The sequence below is a fragment of the Notolepis coatsorum genome (assembly GCF_963971535.1).
Source record: "Notolepis coatsorum genome assembly, contig: SCAFFOLD_154, whole genome shotgun sequence".
NCBI classification, from domain to species: Eukaryota; Metazoa; Chordata; class Actinopteri; order Aulopiformes; family Paralepididae; genus Notolepis; species Notolepis coatsorum.
The window spans coordinates 24,443-46,907 of NW_028170456.1; the positions used below are offsets into that span (position 1 = coordinate 24,443).

General features: G+C 48.2%; 2 protein-coding genes across 2 annotated transcripts; both read left to right on the forward strand.

Moving 5' to 3' along the window:
- Window positions 1–253: 253 nt before the first annotated feature.
- On the forward strand, window positions 254–1,360 carry LOC311248522 (26S proteasome non-ATPase regulatory subunit 4-like; the record flags this gene model as incomplete). The annotated part of the gene is made up of 1 exon (XM_084339387.1): window positions 254–1,360. The coding sequence occupies exon 1, from the start codon at window positions 260–262 to the stop codon at window positions 1,358–1,360; it is 1,101 nt and encodes a 366-aa protein (XP_084195513.1). The 5' UTR covers window positions 254–259.
- A 1,853-nt stretch (window positions 1,361–3,213) lies between these two features.
- Window positions 3,214–17,117, forward strand: LOC311248523 (26S proteasome non-ATPase regulatory subunit 4-like; the record flags this gene model as incomplete). The annotated part of the gene is made up of 3 exons (XM_084339388.1): window positions 3,214–3,500; window positions 3,729–3,805; window positions 16,045–17,117. 3 exons carry the CDS (start codon window positions 3,214–3,216, stop codon window positions 17,115–17,117), a joined length of 1,437 nt encoding a protein of 478 aa, XP_084195514.1.
- Between the last annotated feature and the right edge of the window lie 5,348 nt (window positions 17,118–22,465).

Consider the following 22,465-nt stretch of genomic DNA (forward strand, 5'->3'; position numbering starts at 1 on the left):
ACAAATGTTCTAGAATGTTCTATTATGACAGCATACTGTGACATCACAAATGTTCTAGAATGTTGTATGATGTCATAATAGAACATTCTAGAACATTTGTGATGTATATATATACGCAGGAAAGAGGATTTCACAAACTAAGAAGAAGATTGTAAACTAGTTAGGCAGCAATACGCTGAAAGGTGTCTAGACTGCTGGAAATTCACAAGAAGAAGAAGAAGATTTCACAAACTAAGGACCCACCAAAGAAGTTTTCAAAATGGGGCTTGAAAGTACTATGGTCTGCGTGGACAACAGTGAGTATATGAGAAATGGAGACTTTCTCCCTACGAGACTACAGGCTCAGCAAGATGCTGTCAACATGGTCTGCCACTCCAAAACTCGCAGCAACCCAGAGAACGACGTGGGGCTCATGACTATGGCAAATAACTGTCAGGTCCTGACCACGTTGACCCCGGACTCGGGCCGCATCATGTCCAAACTCCACGCAATCCAGCCCCGCGGCAACATCTGCTTCTGCACGGGCATCAGGGTGGCTCACATGGCACTCAAGCACAGACAAGGAAAAAACCACAAGATGAGGATCATTGCTTTTGTGGGAAGCCCAGTGGAAGACACAGAGAAGGACCTTGTTAAACTAGCAAAGCGCTTGAAGAAAGAGAAGGTGAATGTGGATATTGTCAACTTTGGCGAAGAGGAGCTGAACACAGAGAAGCTGACTGCCTTCATCAACACTTTAAATGGGAAAGAGGGTACGGGTTCCCACCTGGTCACGGTCCCCCCGGGGCCCAGCCTCGCCGACGCCCTGCTCCCCTCTCCCATCCTGGCTGGTGAGGGAGGCGCCAGCGACCTTGAGTTCGGCGTAGGCCAGGGTGCCGACCCCGAGTTGGCCCTGGCCCTACGTGTGTCCATGGAGGAACAGAGGCAGAGGCAGGAGGAGGAGGACCGCAGAGCGGCCGCTGCCTCTGTAGCGGAGGCAGGGGTACCCACATACACCGCCGACGAATCCGACGAGGCCCTGTTGAAGATGTCTGTGTCTCAGCCTGAGACGGGCGCGGCCGTGCTCCACGACTTCAGCAGCATGACTGACGACTACGAGGAGCAGATAGCCTACGCCATGCAGATGTCTCTCGCAGGAGGAGAGTATGACATGGACACAGCAGCACCCATGGATACCACAGCATCAGCCATGGAGGAGGATGACTATGATGTGATGCAGGACCCAGAATTCCTCCAGAGCGTCCTAGAGAATCTGCCGGGTGTCGACCCCAACAACGAGGCCATCCGTAACGCCATGGGCTCCCTGGCCTCCCAGACAGGAAACAAGCCGGATGGCAAGAAGGAACAGAAGAAGAAATGAGGAAGCAGCGAGGGACGGACAGTGACTTTGACCAACCAGACGGGACAGTGACTTTGACCAACCAGACAGGGCAGTGACTTTGACCACCCAGACAGGGCAGTGACTTTGACCAACCAGACGGGGCAGTGACTTTGACCAACCAGACGGGACAGTGACTTTGACCAACCAGACGGGACAGTGACTTTGACGAACCAGACGGGACAGTGACTTTGACGAACCAGACGGGGCAGTGACTTTGACGAACCAGACGGGGCAGTGACTTTGACGAACCAGACGGGACAGTGACTTTGACCAACCAGATGGGACAGTGACTTTGACCAACCAGACGGGGCAGTGACTTTGACGAACCAGACGGGGCAGTGACTTTGACGAACCAGACGGGACAGTGACTTTGACCAACCAGACGGGGCAGTGACTTTGACGAACCAGATGGGGCAGTGACTTTGACGAACCAGACGGGGCAGTGACTTTGACCAACCAGACGGGGCAGTGACTTTGACCAACCAGACGGACAGTGACCTTGATGAGGAACATGGACATGACGGACATGAACAGTTGCAGGCTATGCAGGATTACTTAAATATATGAAAAAGCTTGAGGACGTATTGTTTGACCAACATGCCTGCACGACCACAAAAGACTTTTTCTTATTTGTCAAACTCTGAAAGCACCCACACAACATGATGAAAACGACGGTAGTCCATTTGTGATGTTACAGGATTTCACCAAAGCATCGGATACAATACCGACAAGCTAGACTTGCTAGCTATCATTGGTTTTTTGATCCCCCCGCATTATGTTATGTTATATTTGACCAGTCAGGATGTCCACTACTATGTATCCACCAGAGAGCAGCATCTACAATCTCATTCGACGTCAGGGGAAACCAGGAAGTTGATCAACAACAGGAGTACAACAACATCTGTCTGCAGTAGGCTGCAAACAGTAGCCATGGCAACAGACTCACTTAAACATCCTTATTCGTCCACAACCTGGCCTGTGTGTGAAGACTGTCGCTGTCGGACAAGCAGAAAGTTAGCAAGCTATAGATTAGCTTCTATCTAACCTGACACTGACGCTAACACCTGGCGAGTCGGCAGTAGACAGCAAGTGGACGATCGCAGTGTTCGATTTGTCTTTTATTAACCAAGACTTTACTTTCGTAGGCGTTTTCAAAAGCTCCATGTCGTCATAAGCTGTTGGGCCAATGGGAATGACTTAGTTTTCCTACAATGCCAAAGAGTCAACAGGGAGCAGGGACTGAGCGTATGCATTTGACTGCATTTGACTGTCCGTTGTGTGTCCATGTACTGTACGCTGAAGGAAACGGTTGGGATATATTGGGATGTGATGTGTGGGTGCAGGGGAGCGACGTGTGTGTGAAGCATGGTTTTATGAAGATGCCGTGAGGATTTTCGTCTCTACTGGCATTTTTATTTTTGTTGAGATGTTTTAATAAAGAATATCAAAAGTCAAAGTCTCTCTCTCTCTCTCTCCCTCTTTCATTCTCTCTCTCATTCTCTTTCTCTCTCTGTGCCAAGTTGTGAATTAGATTGTTATTTATTGATTGGTCCTCCTGGTCCAATCAGCCAGCTCCAGATCCCTCAGATCAAACAATCAAATCTGCCTTAAAATCCCACAAGACTGGTGATGAAGGGAAACCGGGCAGTCGCAGCGCAGACACTCTGGAACAAGATCCCACTAAACTGTGTGATAGTAAAGGGTTAACCTTCTGTAGTGCGGCAGTGAAAGGGTTGATCAGCAAATACAGAGTGGAGAAGCTAGTGTCAGCAAATACATTAGAATGACCCAAGAGGACAGCAGTCCTGTAAATGAAGCAGGATCAGGTCCAAATGATACAGGCGGGGAGGTCAGAGGTCAGAGTGGAGGGAGGGGTGGCAGTAGATGATACAGGCGGGGAGGTCAGAGTGGAGGGAGGTGTGGCAGTAGATGATACAGGCGGGGAGGTCAGAGTGGAGGGAGGGGTGGCAGTAGATGATACAGGCGGGGAGGTCAGAGTGGAGGGAGGCGTGGCAGTAGATGATACAGGCGGGGAGGTCAGAGTGGAGGGAGGTGTGGCAGTAGATGTCGACGTGGAGGACGAGGAGAACAATCTAAAGGTGGTTCTGCGAGAGCAAACGTACAGGTTCTCAAGCTAAGAAAGTGAACGTGAAAAAAGGAAACAATTTAAAACAGTACACAGGAGGGTACAGGGTCAGACCTAAGCTCTGGAGATGAGGCTGATGATTGGGGGAGCGATGCATCTTCAGATGTAAAAGCAAAACCTGCTCATGGGAATGGCTGAAATTAAACAGTTTTGACAGAAAAATAGGAAAAGTGTGAAAGTCGATAAGTTCTTTCCGGATAGGGAGCTGTTCATCGAGTCAGCCAAGTGCAGAGGAGATGGAGGGTTCTCTGAACAAGAGGTATACAGGTTGAGGAAAAGTGTGCAGAAAGTTAGGCAGGACCTCAACAAGGACGATGATAATGAGGAATCAGTATATATATTTGTATTTAATTTTTTATATATTGTTTACACGGGTGGTTTTCTCTTTTATTTTTACAAGCAGTACATTTAGAGCGGGCCACTCTGAATCTAAACGGAGCGAGGGATGTAAAGAAAGCTCTTTTAAAAATGTAATCTCACCAAGTCCACACATCTTTTTTACATACAGTTATTGTTATGTTTGAAGACTCAAGGTGTTCCATTAACGAAACCAATTGAACACCACAGATACCACAAATTCTTCTATGAAAGAGAGACATCAAGAGGTTTTGTTTCAGATTTTTATCATCAATTACTAACGTCCTCATATGAAACCCTCCACCTAGACTCCGTCTGGAGGAGGGATATACCAGACCTGGAAAGTGATTTTGATTGGCAAGAAGCCTGGGCAAATATTCGACTCACATCAAGGAACCCGGACCATCAACAAATCAATCTTAACTATATTCACAGGACATACTTGACTCCTATAAGACTGAAAAAAATGGGTCTTATACAAGACTCCAAATGCTCCTTATGTACAAATGGGGACGAGGGGACATTTATGCACATGTACTGGGACTGCCCACCAGTTAAGATATTCTGGAAAGAAGTGACCCAGCAATTATCAAATCTCTTAACCTGGAATATACCTGTACACCCCTCTGTATTACTGCTGAATGATGTTTTTGAGTGTGCAGTACATCCACAGCTAAAGAGATTGGTTTTATCGGGTATCACAGTGGCTAAAAAGCTGATAGCATCACGATGGTTCCAACCGGAAAAAATGTGCCGAAAGGTCTGGATTATTACATATCTCGATGTGATCTATCAAGAAATATCTACAGCAAGAATTTTGGGTCTCAATGAATCCAAAATTACATTGTGGTTAGAAGTGGTGGAGAAAATAAAAGCTAGCATATAATGGTAATGTCTGGTTAGGAGCGAGGGAAAATGGATGGATTATCCAATGGGGGGTCCGGGAGGGGGGGGTACGAGCTGGAGCATATGTGTGTAGGTTTTTAGATAACAGGTATTAAGGGTATATCCTATATAAGACAATTAACTAAAATGTGATTTCATTGGATGTGCACTGTCAACTAATGCTTGTATATCTTATCGTGTGTTGTCATGTTTGTTTATGTGTTTGTTTAAAAAAATAATAAAAAAATTAAATACAAAAAGAAAGCTCTTTTATATGAGCTTGCTAAAGTGAAAGGTATTGATGTCATGTTAGTGCAGGAAACATGTGATGTGTTGAATGAAACAGAATGGAGGGCAGAATGGGAGGGTGAGGTGTGTTAAGATGTGTCAAATGATTGCCTGTAGGTTTTACTGATCACTCGTTGGTTTTAACCTCTTAACACTTTCAGCGCCAATCACCAGGGGCGGAGCTTCCTACAGGCGATATAGGCGGTATATATATTTTTTTTATTAATATATATTTTTTAATTATACTTTTTTTTTGCTCTGCACAGTTTTGGCGCCCCCCTCTATATCTGCAACCATTATTTTTACATAAAAGAAATTCTAACATAAGGGAAAATGAGCCAAAATTCTAAAATGGTCGGTGGGTCTGAGCCTCAGCTTTAGGTGTTCACAGTCAGAACATGCTAGAGCGCTGTGCATTGATGGGTATCGGTCAAGTGTTTATAGAATTGAGCATTGAGGAAAGAAAGACTAACGTTAGAGAACTATGAAGAGGCAAAAGCCATCCGGCCATCCAGTATAAAAAGAAGAAAAGAAGAAGACGAGAAACGTGCCAAGGTGAAAGGTATGCAATTTTGTACAACTTCCAAGACCTGCCACACCAAGAGCTGATGAAGCAAGCAGAGGCACTTGTACACACCTTAAACCATGGAGGGACATCTGATTTGGATGGGAAGGAGCTGGCTCAGGAGTTGGAAAATTGTATGTGATTGATGACTTTGCAGCGAGGAAGGCCAGAAGGATTGCACTGTAAATGGAAACCAGTAGGAGCTACAGGCTAACCGTGAAGTGTGATGATAACAGTATGAAGAGTAAGATGTTCTAGAATTGTTCTATTATGACATCATACTGTGACATCACAAATGTTCTAGAATGTTCTATTATGACATACTGTGACATCACAAATGTTCTAGAATGTTCTATTATGACATACTGTGACATTACAAATGTTCTACAATGTACTATTATGACATCATACTGTGACAGGACAAATGTTCTAGAATGTTCTATTATGCCATGGACATCACAAATGTTCTAGAATGTTCTATTATGACATCATACTGTGACGTCACAAATGTTCTAGAATGTTGTATGATGTCATAATAGAACATTCTAGAACATTTGTGATGTATATATATATACGCAGGAAAGAGGATTTCACAAACTAAGAAGAAGATTGTAAACTAGTTAGGCAGCAATACGCTGAAAGGTGTCTAGACTGCTGGAAATTCACAAGAAGAAGAAGATTTCACAAACTAAGGACCCACCAAAGAAGTTTTCAAAATGGGGCTTGAAAGTACTATGGTCTGTGTAACTGAGGGGTACAATTCCCTGACTGTATTGATAAGTATGGTATCATTAAACCACTACCGCTTTATGTACTTTAATTACTGGCCATACAGTACACGATATATGAATATGATGAACACTTCCCACAATGAAATCGGTTCCAGTCAAAGGTATTAATCAAGTATTTAATGGAGCAAAAGGTACATAGGATACTTTACATTATTCTTTGAATGCACTTGTAAGGCAAAGGAGTATGCGTAGGCAAATCAATAACGAATGTCCATTCTCTGGTTACGCAGGAGGTAATTATACAACCTGAATCTTAGGGAATTATATCTATGGTGCACTAGTAATAGCGGGAGATACTGGAAGGGGTTCCCACTGGTTGTAAGCCAGCAGGGGGGGTAGAAGATCTGTCGGTAGTAGGACGTCTGGTCAACGATGACTAGGGAGACTTCAGGTACAGAAGCCGGTGCAGTAGCCTCTTGATCCACAGACGAATACAGCTTGGTTCTCTTGTAGACTGTAGCTCCACAGGGAAGAAAGCTAGTCGGCCTCAGGCTCTCTGGGCGCCGACTCGACTTGACTCCTCTCGGGGTAAATCCAACACGTGCAGGCGTCGGCGATTATCCGCTCCATAAATCACAGGACCAAAGCAAATATATTCCAGCCGCAAAGGGCTATGTAGTCGTCGGGTAGATTAATCCAGTGTACATGTCCATACGGCTCTCGCCTAGGTCTCCTCGGGTGAAAGCGCCATGCGGTCGGCCCAGCCTGGATAAGAACTCTAGCTAATACGAGAAAGCGTTGGAGATGCTGGTCACTGTAGAATTATAACCGCACGATACACTATACACAAATAGACTATTAAAGACTTAATAGGAATATGTCGCACTCGACGGTATAGCGCCAAACTCTGACAATTCAGTTATTAATTCGCACGCGGTCTCGATGCTCTATTCTGAGGCCAAACAGGCCATACTTCACCGCACGTTGTATCGTGGGTGAGGCTTCAACTTATCGGTGACATGCTAAGGAAGGTAAGGGTACGGAGGTAAAGGACTAAGGGGCTTCTACATTCACCTGCGCCGTATTTATACGCACGGTGCACAAACTAGTTCCACTCTCATTTCTGTCACGTATCCCTGGGCAAGGTTGGGCATGTCCAGACACATCTTGACGGTGACTTTGAACCTGGCTCCGGAGGCCGGTCCCTGGCGCCGGTGGACCGCTGTCCAATAGGAGAATGAACTATTATGGTCTGGGCTAAAGGGATATTCCGTGTATATGTACAAGGAATATACAGGGGATATCAAACGATATACAAATACTATGCAATATATATCAATAAATAAATATATATATTCGGTTTAATCTGATCCTTTGTAACAGCCGCCCCCTAATTAGTCCCACCTAATTAGCTAAGCAGAGACAGATTAACCGCACTGTCCACTACTCAATGTCTGTTGTGAGGGGTCTGTCAGTTCACAAAGTCATGGGGTCATGGTCGTCATCGATGGTATCGGGGAGCCTTGGCAGTTCTATTAGCCTCACCACGGGTCGGGTGTAGGTCCGCCCTTGGACGAGCACTTCGGCTGCTCGGGCCTTTCCGTCGGCACCGGTGATCACTTTGCTTACGCGGCCAGCCGGCCACATAGCTCGGGGTAGTGACTGGTCGATAATCATGACGACTGTTCCTTCTGTCAAATTGTCTCTCTCTTTCACCCATTTCTGGCGGGTCAAGTCAAGTCAAGTCAAGAGTTTTAATTGTCACGGCATACAGGTATACAATGAAATGCGGGTGGTCTTGCCCGCAACGATGTGCAATACAGTGGTACATATAATAGAATCAAAAGAAGAAAACAACATTGTGCAGTAACAGGTAGCAGGTAACATGGAGTGACATCTCGGTATCTGTACATAGTTATTTACAGAGCATGTGTGACATGCTAGTTAGCTTTGGTAGTGCAATACACTGTTCCTGTTATTCTAATTTAAAGTGTCCTTTCCTTTGGCCATAAGTGTGCGTGTGTGCGACATGAGTGTGTGCCCGCTCATGTTAAAGTGTTAAGTGGCTGCTCGTGTGTGAGCGTGCACAGTGTGCGTGTCGTGTGTGTGTTCATGTGTGCTTGTGTGTGGACAGTTCAATGTTCTGAGCACTCAATGTTCATTGTTCATGGCTCTGATGGCCTGGGGGAAGAAGCTGAGCCTAAGCCGCTCTGTCCTAGTACGGGTCTGTAGAGACGGTAGGTAGTGGAGTAGGAAGCTGTTCCAAAACTTGTCAGCCAGTACTTGACTGTACCTCCACATTCTTCGGCCGTTCGCTTCTTCAGGCCTGTACATTGTCTGTGGTAGCGCGGGGTCCAGCCGCGCCATCAAGAGTGTGTTGGGGGTGACTGGGTCGACATCTGCTACATCACTTGAGACGTAACCGAGGGGCTTTGAGTTCAATACTCCCTCGATCTCCGTGAGGACTGTCATTAAGACTTCTTCCGCCACGGTCTGGGCCCCAAGCACGGCGTACAGGGCTGTCTTTATTGAACGTACTTCTCGTTCCCAAGTTCCACCGAAGTGAGGTGCGTTCGGGGGATTAAACTGGAAGTCAATCTGGTATGGAGCGAGGTGGGTCTTAAGTTCTGGGCCCATAGCTTGGAAGCTCTCTCTCAGCTCTCTTTCTCCGCCTTTGAAGTTTGTCCCGTGATCAGACAACAATATAGACGGTTTTCCTTTCCGCGATGTGAATCTTCGGAAGGCCATAAGGAATGAGTCTGTGCTCATGGTTGGAAGGAGTTCTATATGCATCGCTCGGGTGGTCATGCATTTGAATACAATACCCCACCGCTTCTCGGTGCCTCTTCCTTTCTTTATATACAGCAGGCCGAAACAGTCCATACCGGTGGAGTGAAAAGGCTTGTCGCCGAGTCGGAGGCGACAGGGAGGTAGGTCAGCATTCCGGGGTATACTGGGCTGCGCTCGTCACTTACGACAGTCTAGACAGGTTCGCTGGAAGCGCCGCACTGCTTCTCTCCCTTGCAGTATCCAATAACGACGTCTGATCTCCGCGAAGACTCTCTCTGCCCCGGCGTGATGCACATCCTCGTCGTATTTCTTTATGATCAGCTCTGTGACCTTGTGTCGGCTGTTTAAGACTATCGGGTACTTGACGTCATCCGGTAAGTCTGGAGCTCTCCGCAGACGACCACCCACTCTGATGAGACCATGGGCGTCGCTCTCGGGGGCTAGGTGGAGCAGTCTGCTGTCTGATGGGACGGGCTTTGCTCCCTGTAGACAGTCTAGCTCATCGGGGAACGAGTCTCTCTGGGCTCGTTGTAGTAGAAGAAGTTCCGCTTCTTCGTAGTCAGCTGCAGTAATGTCAGTAGTGGGCTGAACCTCTGGGTGGTGCCACAGGAATGTCTTTAGCTGCGCACTCTCTAGGGTGAGGCAATTGTCTATGTCGGGGTCTGTGGAGACGAGTGTGTTCAATCCACAGAACATAGATTTCTTGTTTTCGGCCTCCTCTTTACTCGCTTCCCGTGGGGTGGGTGTAGGCCACTCTTCTTCCGGGAGCTTGAGGAACTCTGGCCCGTCACTGTATAGGTTGTGACGGGTGAGGTCATCCAGGGACATTCCCCGGGTGATGACGTCAGCTGGGTTGTGTTTTGTGTCCACATACCTCCAGCTTGCTACTTCTGTTAAATCTTGAATCTCTGTGACTCTGACTCCTACGAAGACCTTGTATCTGCACGAATCAGACCGGATCCATGTGAGTACTGTCGTGGAGTCTGACCACAAGATTGTTCTTTGCACCGGAATGGTGAGTTCACGTTGGATTAACGTGGCGAGTTGCGCTCCTGCTAGGGCTGCGCAGAGCTCTAGACGCGGGATAGATTGTTGCTTTCGTGGGGCTATTCTTGAGCGAGCCAGGATGAAGGCAGTATGTATTTCTCCTCCCTCCTCTCGGGCACGCAAGTAGGCCACCGAACCGTAGGCTACTTCGGAGGCGTCGCTGAAGACGTGCAGGTCCATCTGGCACGTCCCCGGCCTCACTGTGGGTGGGAAGTAGCTGCGGCGTATGTTTACACCTGGGAGTGAGCTGAGTTCCGTCTCCCACTCTCTCCATGTGGATGCAAGGTGTTCGGGTATGGGGTCGTCCCAGCCCTGGTCCTTGTCCCATAACGCTCTTACAATCATCTTTGCCCTGGTGGTGTAAGGTAGAATACATCCCAACGGGTCATATTGTCTGGCGAGTGTTCTGTATACACTCCGTCTGGTGGTCGGTAGTGCAGTCGACCTTCCCTGCTCCTTGGTCAGGGGTGTGTGTTTATAATGGAGCGAGTCTGTTTTGAAGCGCCAGACTAGTCCTAATGTCATTTCTTGGGCTTCTCCTGGGATGGTCGCCATCCAGGTCTCGCTGCTTGCTGCCTTGTCCTCGGGGGAGAGGCTGCGCAATACTTGCGGGTCGCTGCTGGCCCACTGCCTGAGATCAAAGCCGCCTTTGATCAGGGAGGCGCGGAGCTTGAGTAGAAGGGCCTCGGCTTCTTCTGGCGTCGAGACGCTTTGCAGACAGTTGTCCACGTAGAAACTATTTTCTACACTTTTTCGGACCTCTTCATCAGCTGCTGGGTCCTCTGCGACGTGTTTTTGCAGTGCAAACGTAGCACAGCATGGGCTGCATGTGGTTCCGAAAGGGAGGACTTCCCATTGATAGATGGCTGGTTGCTCATCCCCGATCCTCTCTCTCCATAGGAACCGCAGCAGGGGCTTGTCCTCCTCCACTAGTCTCACCTGCAGGAACATCCCTTTGATGTCGCCGCTGATGGCCACCTTGTCCTGGCGGAAACGTAGTAACACGCCTAGTAGGGAGGGGCAGAGTGTTGGGCCGGGCAAGAGCTCTTTATTCAGATTTTGTGATCCGATCTGGTAGCTGCAGTTGAACACAATACGATCCTTGCCGTTGTGGTGGACTTTGTGGTGCGGCACGTACCATGATTCAGTCGTCTGATCGGCCTCTTTAATGTCAATTTTCTTTATGTGTCCCGCTGTGATTAGCTTGTTAATCTCAGCGCGGTACACAGTCTCTTGAGCGGGGTCTCTGGCTAGGCGCCGCTCTGTGTTCAATAGATACCGCTCCGTCGCTTCTTTTGGGGCGTGGAAGGTGGGCATACCCTCTCGCCTCAAGAGTGGAGTTGCGTATCTCATCACTCCGTTGACTTTGACTCTCTTTGTCCCTTGCTCGAGGAGTGCTATGGCGTAAATGTCTTCCTTGGAACGAATGTCTTTCTTTTCGTTCTTAAAGGGCATTGTCTCTAGTGTCCATAGCCTCTCGACATGCTGTAGGAGGGTGGTGTCTTCTTCTGTCACTCTGGAGTGGAGGCAGTTAGTGGCTGCTGTTCGGTTAAGAGACTTAGCGAGGGGGCCTTGTAATGTCCATCCTAGGCGGGTCTCGACTGCTGCAGGACAGCCTCTGGGCCCTGTGTGGACCCGGTCTATCGGGACTATGAGGTCTGCATGGTCGGAGCCTATCAGCAGGGTCGGGGTGGCGCCGTCTATGAGCGGGATAGGTAGTTGACGCAGGTGCACATATTTATCCATCAGCTTGGCGATGGGGTAGGTGTACTGCGACAGGCCTATTTCTTGGCTGGTGAAAGCATTAGTAATCCTATACCGTCTCTCTGGCTGCCCGCTTGCTGCGATAGTGAAGGAGACATTCTCGCCCTTTATCGTCTTTAGATCTCTTCTTATTGTCCGAATCGTCATCTGGTTTTCGCTCCCCCGCAGCCCCAGCTGGGCCGCAGCGGATGCGAGGAGAAGGGTCTTCTCTGACCCGTCGTCAAGGACGGCGTAAGTGTCCATGACCTTGTCTTGGTAACTCAGTGTTACGCGGACCACCTTTAAGAGCACTCGGGCGCCCCCGCTGCTGGCGGGGTCAATGTACATAACACTTGCCTTTGTGCTGCTTGAGGGTGCAGGCTTTCTTCTGTTACTGTCGTGTAGGACATCTAGGTGGGCTCCGTCACACCGACTACACCTCTTCTTTAAGCGGCACTCGGCTGCCATGTGACTGCGCGCACATCGGTAACAGCGTCGGTTGGACTTTATCCATTGACCCACTTCATCGGCGGTCATCTTCTTGAATGTGTCACATTGTGACAACCAGTGTTCTTTCTCGCAGTACGGGCACACCATCTTCCACTTCTCTTTCATCGAGGGGGTACTGTGGTTCTTGCTGCTCGGTACTGGTTCTGATTGGTGCATGACGGTCACCAATCTTCGGCCATCGTTTGTTCTCCTAGGTCCCTCTCTGGAGCTTGGGGTGCTCCGCATGAACGTATCCAACCGTAGGCTGTTGACTTCTCTCGCTAGGAAGTCGGCTAGGTCTAGGAGGGATGGCTCGGGACCGTTAGGATCACGGTGGTCTCTTTGCCGCCTGAAGCGCTCTTGTCGGGCGGGCGGAAGCTTCTCTAAAATCCTCTCGACATTAGAGTTCGCGTACAGTTCGTGCATACCCTTTTTCTCTTTGCGCCCCCAGCATCCCTACCAGGGATTGTACCTTGATAGACAGGTCATCTAGTGAGCGATTGTCTGTGGCTGGGGGTAGGCGGTCAATATGCCTTATCTCTTGTATTACGTAATCCCATATGCGTCCATATCTTTGGTCGAGTGCTGCTAGAGCCGCTGTGTATGGGGTAGTAGAGGTGGCATAGGCCAGCGCTATATTGTGCGCTCGGGGCACCTTGAGGTGCTTCAGTAGGATAGCATACTTGTACGGTTCGTCTGCTACATCGGACATCATTGTCTCTAAGCACATTCGTAGCTCGGTGTACTGTGCTCTGTTCTCGTGGGTGAAGTCCGGAAACGTCGGTGTGCCAATGTATGATGCCATGGATGGCTGGCACATCGGTGAGCGTTGGAAGAGAGGCCTCCTAGGCGAGTCTCCTCTTACGCCTCTTGGTGGGCTGGTACCTGCTGGGTACCATGGCCCGCGTATCCAGGTGCTATTCCTCGGGGCTGGTCGTGCGTCAAGCTCACCCGTGAATTGAGTCGGGGGTCTGTAGCGCAGAGCCGCGGGGGTAGAGCCTGGGCTGTACTGGACCTCCTGGTCCTGTGGAGTTCTGTGCTGCTGTCGGGCTTGACTCTCCTCCTCTCCCTCTTCTTCTTGCTCTGGCAGGTCCTCTAGATCCTGTAGTCGTCTATTTAGCCTCTCCGCGGTGTAGACCGTTTCTTCCTTGTAGCTGGTCCTCGCGTGGACCGGTCGGGGAAGGAGTTCGGAGGGGGGTATAGGCTCTCTCTGGTGGTCGGGCTCAGGGTCGCTTGATCGGGTAGGGGAGGGTGCCCTTGACCCGTGTCTTGACGAGGCCCTGGAACCCCGTGGGGAGGGAGGGGGTGTCGCCCTGGCGATCAGCTGCTCCATTATCTGCGCTTGTAATCGGTCGCGCTCGGCTTCGCGCTTGGTGAGAGCGATGTCGCGCTCTGCTTCTCTTTGGGCACCGGCAGCGGCGCGCTGGGCTTCGGCGGCGGCGCGCTCTGCTTCTCTTTGGGCACCGGCAGCGGCGCGCTGGGCTTCGGCGGCGCGCTCTGCTTCGGCGGCGGCGCGCTCTGCTTTGGCCCGGTCTCTTACCATATTCTCTTCCGTCTGAAGGCGTCTAATCTCTAGACGTATACGATCTTCGTCGCTCCGTTGCTGTGCTTGAAGGCGTTCTCTTTCCATGGAAGAATGTTCGCGCTCGCTAAGCATCTGTGCTTGGAGTCGATCGCGCTCTGTAGAGGCTGCTAGGCTGGCGAGGAATGCCTGTGCCAGCATCTTGTCCGCCCCGCTGGGGGAAGACGCTGGTTGAGGTGATCCGCTCCTGGCAGTACTCGTTGGAGATCTGTTCTCCTGTGGCGAGTCCTGGAGATCCATCTCCGGGGTGCTCTCCTCTTCTTGTAGCGGGTAGAGTTCCATCCCTGGAGAGCTGTCTTTATCCTGGAGCTCTCCGGGGACTACTTCTTCGGTCTTGGCGGGGGGTAAAGTCGTGTCAGGTCCCTCCTGGTCCCTACCGTGAGCTTGGTCAGTTACGTTAGAACCCACTAGGGCCTCTATTGGCGGGGTAGCCTGGGCGATAGGGTCGGACATAATTTTACTATCTACTTTTTCCGCGTTTACCGTCTGTAGAAGGCTAGGTAGTATACTGGCAACGTAATCCTCTAAGTACTGAGGTGTCTGCCGTCTACGCTGCGGGCGATCTACTTTAGGAGAACCGTTTTGTGGAGTGTTCATCATAGGCCATGTCAATATTAATACCACTATATTAATATTACACTAGTTACCCTCCGGCTCGAAGGACCAATTTTAACTGAGGGGTACAATTCCCTGACTGTATTGATAAGTATGGTATCATTAAACCACTACCGCTTTATGTACTTTAATTACTGGCCATACAGTACACGATATATGAATATGATGAACACTTCCCACAATGAAATCGGTTCCAGTCAAAGGTATTAATCAAGTATTTAATGGAGCAAAAGGTACATAGGATACTTTACATTATTCTTTGAATGCACTTGTAAGGCAAAGGAGTATGCGTAGGCAAATCAATAACGAATGTCCATTCTCTGGTTACGCAGGAGGTAATTATACAACCTGAATCTTAGGGAATTATATCTATGGTGCACTAGTAATAGCGGGAGATACTGGAAGGGGTTCCCACTGGTTGTAAGCCAGCAGGGGGGGTAGAAGATCTGTCGGTAGTAGGACGTCTGGTCAACGATGACTAGGGAGACTTCAGGTACAGAAGCCGGTGCAGTAGCCTCTTGATCCACAGACGAATACAGCTTGGTTCTCTTGTAGACTGTAGCTCCACAGGGAAGAAAGCTAGTCGGCCTCAGGCTCTCTGGGCGCCGACTCGACTTGACTCCTCTCGGGGTAAATCCAACACGTGCAGGCGTCGGCGATTATCCGCTCCATAAATCACAGGACCAAAGCAAATATATTCCAGCCGCAAAGGGCTATGTAGTCGTCGGGTAGATTAATCCAGTGTACATGTCCATACGGCTCTCGCCTAGGTCTCCTCGGGTGAAAGCGCCATGCGGTCGGCCCAGCCTGGATAAGAACTCTAGCTAATACGAGAAAGCGTTGGAGATGCTGGTCACTGTAGAATTATAACCGCACGATACACTATACACAAATAGACTATTAAAGACTTAATAGGAATATGTCGCACTCGACGGTATAGCGCCAAACTCTGACAATTCAGTTATTAATTCGCACGCGGTCTCGATGCTCTATTCTGAGGCCAAACAGGCCATACTTCACCGCACGTTGTATCGTGGGTGAGGCTTCAACTTATCGGTGACATGCTAAGTAAGGTAAGGGTACGGAGGTAAAGGACTAAGGGGCTTCTACATTCACCTGCGCCGTATTTATACGCACAGTGCACAAACTAGTTCCACTCTCATTTCTGTCGCGTATCCCTGGGCAAGGTTGGGCATGTCCAGACACATCTTGACGGTGACTTTGAACCTGGCTCCGGAGGCCGGTCCCTGGCGCCGGTGGACCGCTGTCCAATAGGAGAATGAACTATTATGGTCTGGGCTAAAGGGATATTCCGTGTATATGTACAAGGAATATACAGGGGATATCAAACGATATACAAATACTATGCAATATATATCAATAAATAAATATATATATTCGGTTTAATCTGATCCTTTGTAACAGTCTGCGTGGACAACAGTGAGTATATGAGAAATGGAGACTTTCTCCCTACGAGACTACAGGCTCAGCAAGATGCTGTCAACATGGTCTGCCACTCCAAAACTCGCAGCAACCCAGAGAACGACGTGGGGCTCATGACTATGGCAAATAACTGTCAGGTCCTGACCACGTTGACCCCGGACTTGGGCCGCATCATGTCCAAACTCCACGCAATCCAGCCCCGCGGCAACATCTGCTTCTGCACGGGCATCAGGGTGGCTCACATGGCACTCAAGCACAGACAAGGAAAAAACCACAAGATGAGGATCATTGCTTTTGTGGGAAGCCCAGTGGAAGACACAGAGAAGGACCTTGTTAAACTAGCAAAGCGCTTGAAGAAAGAGAAGGTGAATGTGGATATTGTCAACTTTGGCAAAGAGGAGCTGAACACAGAGAAGCTGACTGCCTTCATCAACACTTTGAATGGGAAAGAGGGTATGGGTTCCCACCTGGTCACGGTCCCCCCGGGGCCCAGCCTCGCCGACGCCCTGCTCCCCTCTCCCATCCTGGCTGGTGAGGGAGGCGCCAGCGACCTTGAGTTCGGCGTAGACCAGGGTGCCGACCCCGAGTTGGCCCTGGCCCTACGTGTGTCCATGGAGGAACAGAGGCAGAGGCAGGAGGAGGAGGACCGCAGAGCGGCCGCTGCCTCTGTAGCGGAGGCAGGGGTACCCACATCCACCGCCGACGAATCCGACGAGGCCCTGTTGAAGATGTCTGTGTCTCAGCCTGAGACGGGCGCGGCCGTGCTCCCCGACTTCAGCAGAATGACTGACGAGGAGCAGATAGCCTACGCCATGCAGATGTCTCTCGCAGGAGGAGAGTATGACATGGACACAGCAGCACCCATGGATACCACAGCATCAGCCATGGAGGAGGATGACTATGATGTGATGCAGGACCCAGAATTCCTCCAGAGCGTCCTAGAGAATCTGCCGGGTGTCGACCCCAACAACGAGGCCATCCGTAACGCCATGGGCTCCCTGGCCTCCCAGACAGGAAACAAGCCAGATGGCAAGAAGGAACAGAAGAAGAAATGAGGAAGCAGCGAGGGACGGACAGTGACTTTGACCAACCAGACGGACAGTGACTTTGACCAACCAGACGGGGCAGTGACTTTGACCAACCAGACGGACAGTGACTTTGACCAACCAGACGGGGCAGTGACTTTGACGAACCAGACGGGGCAGTGACTTTGACGAACCAGACGGGGCAGTGACTTTGACCAACCAGACGGGGCAGTGACTTTGACGAACCAGACGGGGCAGTGACTTTGACGAACCAGACGGGGCAGTGACTTTGACGAACCAGACAGGGCAGTGACTTTGACGAACCAGACGGGGCAGTGACTTTGACGAACCAGACGGGACAGTGACTTTGACCAACCAGACGGGGCAGTGACTTTGACGAACCAGATGGGGCAGTGACTTTAACGAACCAGACGGGACAGTGACTTTGACCAACCAGACGGGGCAGTGACTTTGACAAACCAGATGGGGCAGTGACTTTGACGAACCAGACGGGGCAGTGACTTTGACCAACCAGACGGACAGTGACCTTGATGAGGAACATGGACATGACGGACATGAACAGTTGCCGGCTATGCAGGATTACTTAAATATATGAAAAAGCTTGAGGACGTATTGTTTGACCAACATGCCTGCACGACCACAAAAGACTTTTTCTTATTTGTCAAACTCTGAAAGCACCCACACAACATGATGAAAACGACGGTAGTCCTAAATGACCATTTCGAGTATAAGATTTTGACTGGCAAGTAAGGTTGGTGGATTTTACTGACATCATTGTAAGGTATAACGCAGGTTTGCTCTCAGACACGTGGTCTGCCAGATCAGCAAGGTTCTGCCCCACGACAGTAAGGCCTGACGTCTCTTCGTGACCAGCGGAGGGCTGAAGAAGATCCAGGAGATGGAGGCCGAGGCAGGCTCCTCCCTGCAGGAGTACATCACTGCCATCAACAACTGCTACCCACGTTGATTTTGACCCGAGGCTGCAGAGAGAAATAGTGCCTCCCCTTGGTCCCCTTCTCCCACTCAGCATTCCACTAAGAGGTTGGCAGTCGACTACGGCTCCTTTCGATCGATTAGTCGACTATTCGACTAATAGGGGTCAGCCCTAATGTAATGTAATAATAAAGTATAATATATTTAGCTCCCATTTGAATAATATATATATTAAAACATGACATTCTTTAGAAGTCTTAAAATATATATTTTTAAATTTAAAGTAAAATAAATGTAAAATAATAATGTTATTTATATAGCACCATTCATACAGATTGCAGCTCAAAGTGCTTTACACAGTATGACATCATACTGTGACATCACAAATGTTCTAGAATGTCCTATTATGACATCATAAATGTTCTAGAATGTCCTATTATGACATCATACTGTAACATCACAAATGTTCTAGAATTGTCCTATTATGACATCATACTGTGACACAAATATTCTAGAATGTTGTATGATGTCATAATAGAACATTCTAGAACATTTGTGATGTTACAGGATTTCACCAAAGCATCGGATACAATACCGACAAGCTAGACTTGCTAGCTATCATTGGTTTTTTGATCCCCCCGCATTATGTTATATTATATTTGACCAGTCAGGATGTCCACTACTATGTATCCACCAGAGAGCAGCATCTACAACCTCACTCGACGTCAGGGGAAACCAGGAAGTTGATGATCAACAACAGGAGTACAACAACATCTGTCGGCAGTAGGCTGCAAACAGTAGCCATGGCAACAGACTCACTTAAACATCCTTATTCGTCCACAACCTGGCCGCGTGTAGCTTTATGCCAAGCAAGCAGTGCAAAAATTTACCGTAGTGGCATGCAGTAATGCGCCTTTCATTTTCGCGGAAATAGGCTGTCTATTGCCATTCTCTTTGACAAACTCTAACCTTAACCAGCTCCTTAACAGCGCCTAAACTTAACCGTTCTAACCTTAACCAACTCCGAAACAATGCCTAACCTTAACCTTAACCATAGAAATTATATTGCCATTCTCTTTGACAAACTCTAACCTTAACCAGCTCCTTAACAGCGCCTAAACTTAACCGTTCTAACCTTAACCAACTCCGAAACAATGCCTAACCTTAATCGGCGAAAGAATACACGTTAAAAAAAATCACGTTAAAAAATATTTTCGATGGGATTCGAACTCGCCAGCAAACAAGCCATAGGATCCACAGCCATGTGTCCTTGCCAATTGAGCTATTTGTTGGATACTGAATAAGGGGCGGTGACTTATATATATTGAGCTCCGCTCGTGTCGCATGCGCGGGCACCTCGCGCGAGCACGCCGGCGCACGCACGCACCTGAGCGAGCACGCCGCCGCCGGTGCACGCACGGTAGCATTTGTCTGAAAAGAAGGGCGCTTTACCGCACTAGCGTGCGGTGACGAATGCGGAAGCATTTTTGCACTGCTTGCTTGGCATTAACGTACAGGCAACCTGGCCTGTGTGTGAAGACTGTCGCTGTGGGACAAGCAGAAAGTTAGCAAGCTATAGATTAGCTTCTATCTAACCTGACACTGACGCTAACACCTGGCGAGTCGGCAGTAGACAGCAAGTGGACGATCGCAGTGTTCGATTTGTCTTTTATTAACCAAGACTTTACTTTTGTAGGCGTTTTCAAAAGCTCCATGTCGTCATAAGCTGTTGGGCCAATGGGAATGACTTAGTTTTCCTACAATGCCAAAGAGTCAACAGGGAGCAGGGACTGAGCGTATGCATTTGACTGCATTTGACTGTCCGTTGTGTGTCCATGTACTGTACGCTGAAGGAAACGGTTGGGATATATTGGGATGTGATGTGTGGGTGCAGGGGAGCGAGTGTGTGTGAAGTTTGGTTTTATGAAGATGCCGTGAGGATTTTCGTCTCTACTGGCATTTTTATTTTTGTTGAGATGTTTTAATAAAGAATATCAAAAGTCAAAGTCTCTCTCTCTCTCCCTCTTTCATTCTCTCTCTCATTCTCTTTCTCTCTCTGTGCCAAGTTGTGAATTAGATTGTTATTTATTCATTGGTCCTCCGGGTCCAATCAGCCAGCTCCAGATCCCTCAGATCAAACAATCAAATCTGCCTTAAAATCCCAGACACAAGACTGGTGATGAAGGGAAACCGGGCCGTCGCAGCGCCGACACTCTGGAACAAGATCCCACTAAACTGTGTGATAGTAAAGGGTTAACCTTCTGTAGTGCGGCAGTGAAAGGGTTTATCAGCAAATACAGAGTGGAGAAGCTAGTGTCAGCAAATACATTAGAATGACCCAAGAGGACAGCAGTCCTGTAAATGAAGCAGGATCAGGTCCAAATGATACAGGCGGGGAGGTCAGAGGTCAGAGTGGAGGGAGGGGTGGCAGTAGATGATACAGGCGGGGAGGTCAGAGTGGAGGGAGGGGTGGCAGTAGATGATACAGGCGGGGAGGTCAGAGGTCAGAGTGGAGGGAGGGGTGGCAGTAGATGATACAGGCGGGGAGGTCAGAGTGGAGGGAGGTGTGGCAGTAGATGTCGACGTGGAGGACGAGGAGAACAATCTAAAGGTGGTTCTGTGAGAGCAAACGTACAGGTTCTCAAGCTAAGAAAGTGAATGTGAAAAAAGGAAAACATTTAAAACAGTACACAGGAGGGTACAGGGTCAGACCTAAGCTCTGGAGATGAGGCTGATGATTGGGGGAGCGATGCATCTTCAGATGTAAAAGCAAAACCTGCTCATGGGAATGGCTGAAATTAAACAGTTTTGACAGAAAAATAGGAAAAGTGTGAAAGTCGATAAGTTCTTTCCGGATAGGGAGCTGTTCATCGAGTCAGCCAAGTGCAGAGGAGATGGAGGGTTCTCTGAACAAGAGGTATACAGGTTGAGGAAAAGTGTGCAGAAAGTTAGGCAGGACCTCAACAAGGACGATGATAATGAGGAATCAGTATATATATTTGTATTTAATTTTTTATATATTGTTTACACGGGTGGTTTTCTCTTTTATTTTTACAAGCAGTACATTTAGAGCGGGCCACTCTGAATCTAAACGGAGCGAGGGATGTAAAGAAAGCTCTTTTAAAAATGTAATCTCACCAAGTCCACACATCTTTTTTACATACAGTTATTGTTATGTTTGAAGACTCAAGGTGTTCCATTAACGAAACCAATTGAACACCACAGATACCACAAATTCTTCTATGAAAGAGAGACATCAAGAGGTTTTGTTTCAGATTTTTATCATCAATTACTAACGTCCTCATATGAAACCCTCCACCTAGACTCCGTCTGGAGGAGGGATATACCAGACCTGGAAAGTGATTTTGATTGGCAAGAAGCCTGGGCAAATATTCGACTCACATCAAGGAACCCGGACCATCAACAAATCAATCTTCACAGGACATACTTGACTCCTATAAGACTGAAAAAAATGGGTCTTATACAAGACTCCAAATGCTCCTTATGTACAAATGGGGACGAGGGGACATTTATGCACATGTACTGGGACTGCCCACCGTTTAAGATATTCTGGAAAGAAGTGACCCAGCAATTATCAAATCTCTTAACCTGGAATATACCTGTACACCCCTCTGTATTACTGCTGAATGATGTTTTTGAGTGTGCAGTACATCCACAGCTAAAGAGATTGGTTTTATCGGGTATCACAGTGGCTAAAAAGCTGATAGCATCACGATGGTTCCAACCGGAAAAAATTTGCCGAAAGGTCTGGATTATTACATATCTCGATGTGATCTATCAAGAAATATCTACAGCAAGAATTTTGGGTCTCAATTAATCCAAAATTACATTGTGGTTAGAAGTGGTGGAGAAAATAAAAGCTAGCATATAATGGTAATGTCTGGTTAGGAGCGAGGGAAAATGGATGGATTATCCAATGGGGGGTCCGGGAGGGGGGGGGGGTACGAGCTGGAGCATATGTGTGTAGGTTTTTAGATAACAGGTATTAAGGGTATATCCTATATAAGACAATTAACTAAAATGTGATTTCATTGAATGTGCACTGTCAACTAATGCTTGTATATCTTATCGTGTGTTGTCATGTTTGTTTATGTGTTTGTTTAAAAAAATAATAAAAAAATTAAATACAAAAAGAAAGCTCTTTTATATGAGCTTGCTAAAGTGAAAGGTATTGATGTCATGTTAGTGCAGGAAACATGTGATGTGTTGAATGAAACAGAATGGAGGGCAGAATGGGAGGGTGAGGTGTGTTAAGATGTGTCAAATGATTGCCTGTAGGTTTTACTGATCACTCGTTGGTTTTAACCTCTTAACACTTTCAGCGCCAATCACCAGGGGCGGAGCTTCCTACAGGCGATATAGGCGGTATATATATTTTTTTTATTAATATATATTTTTTAATT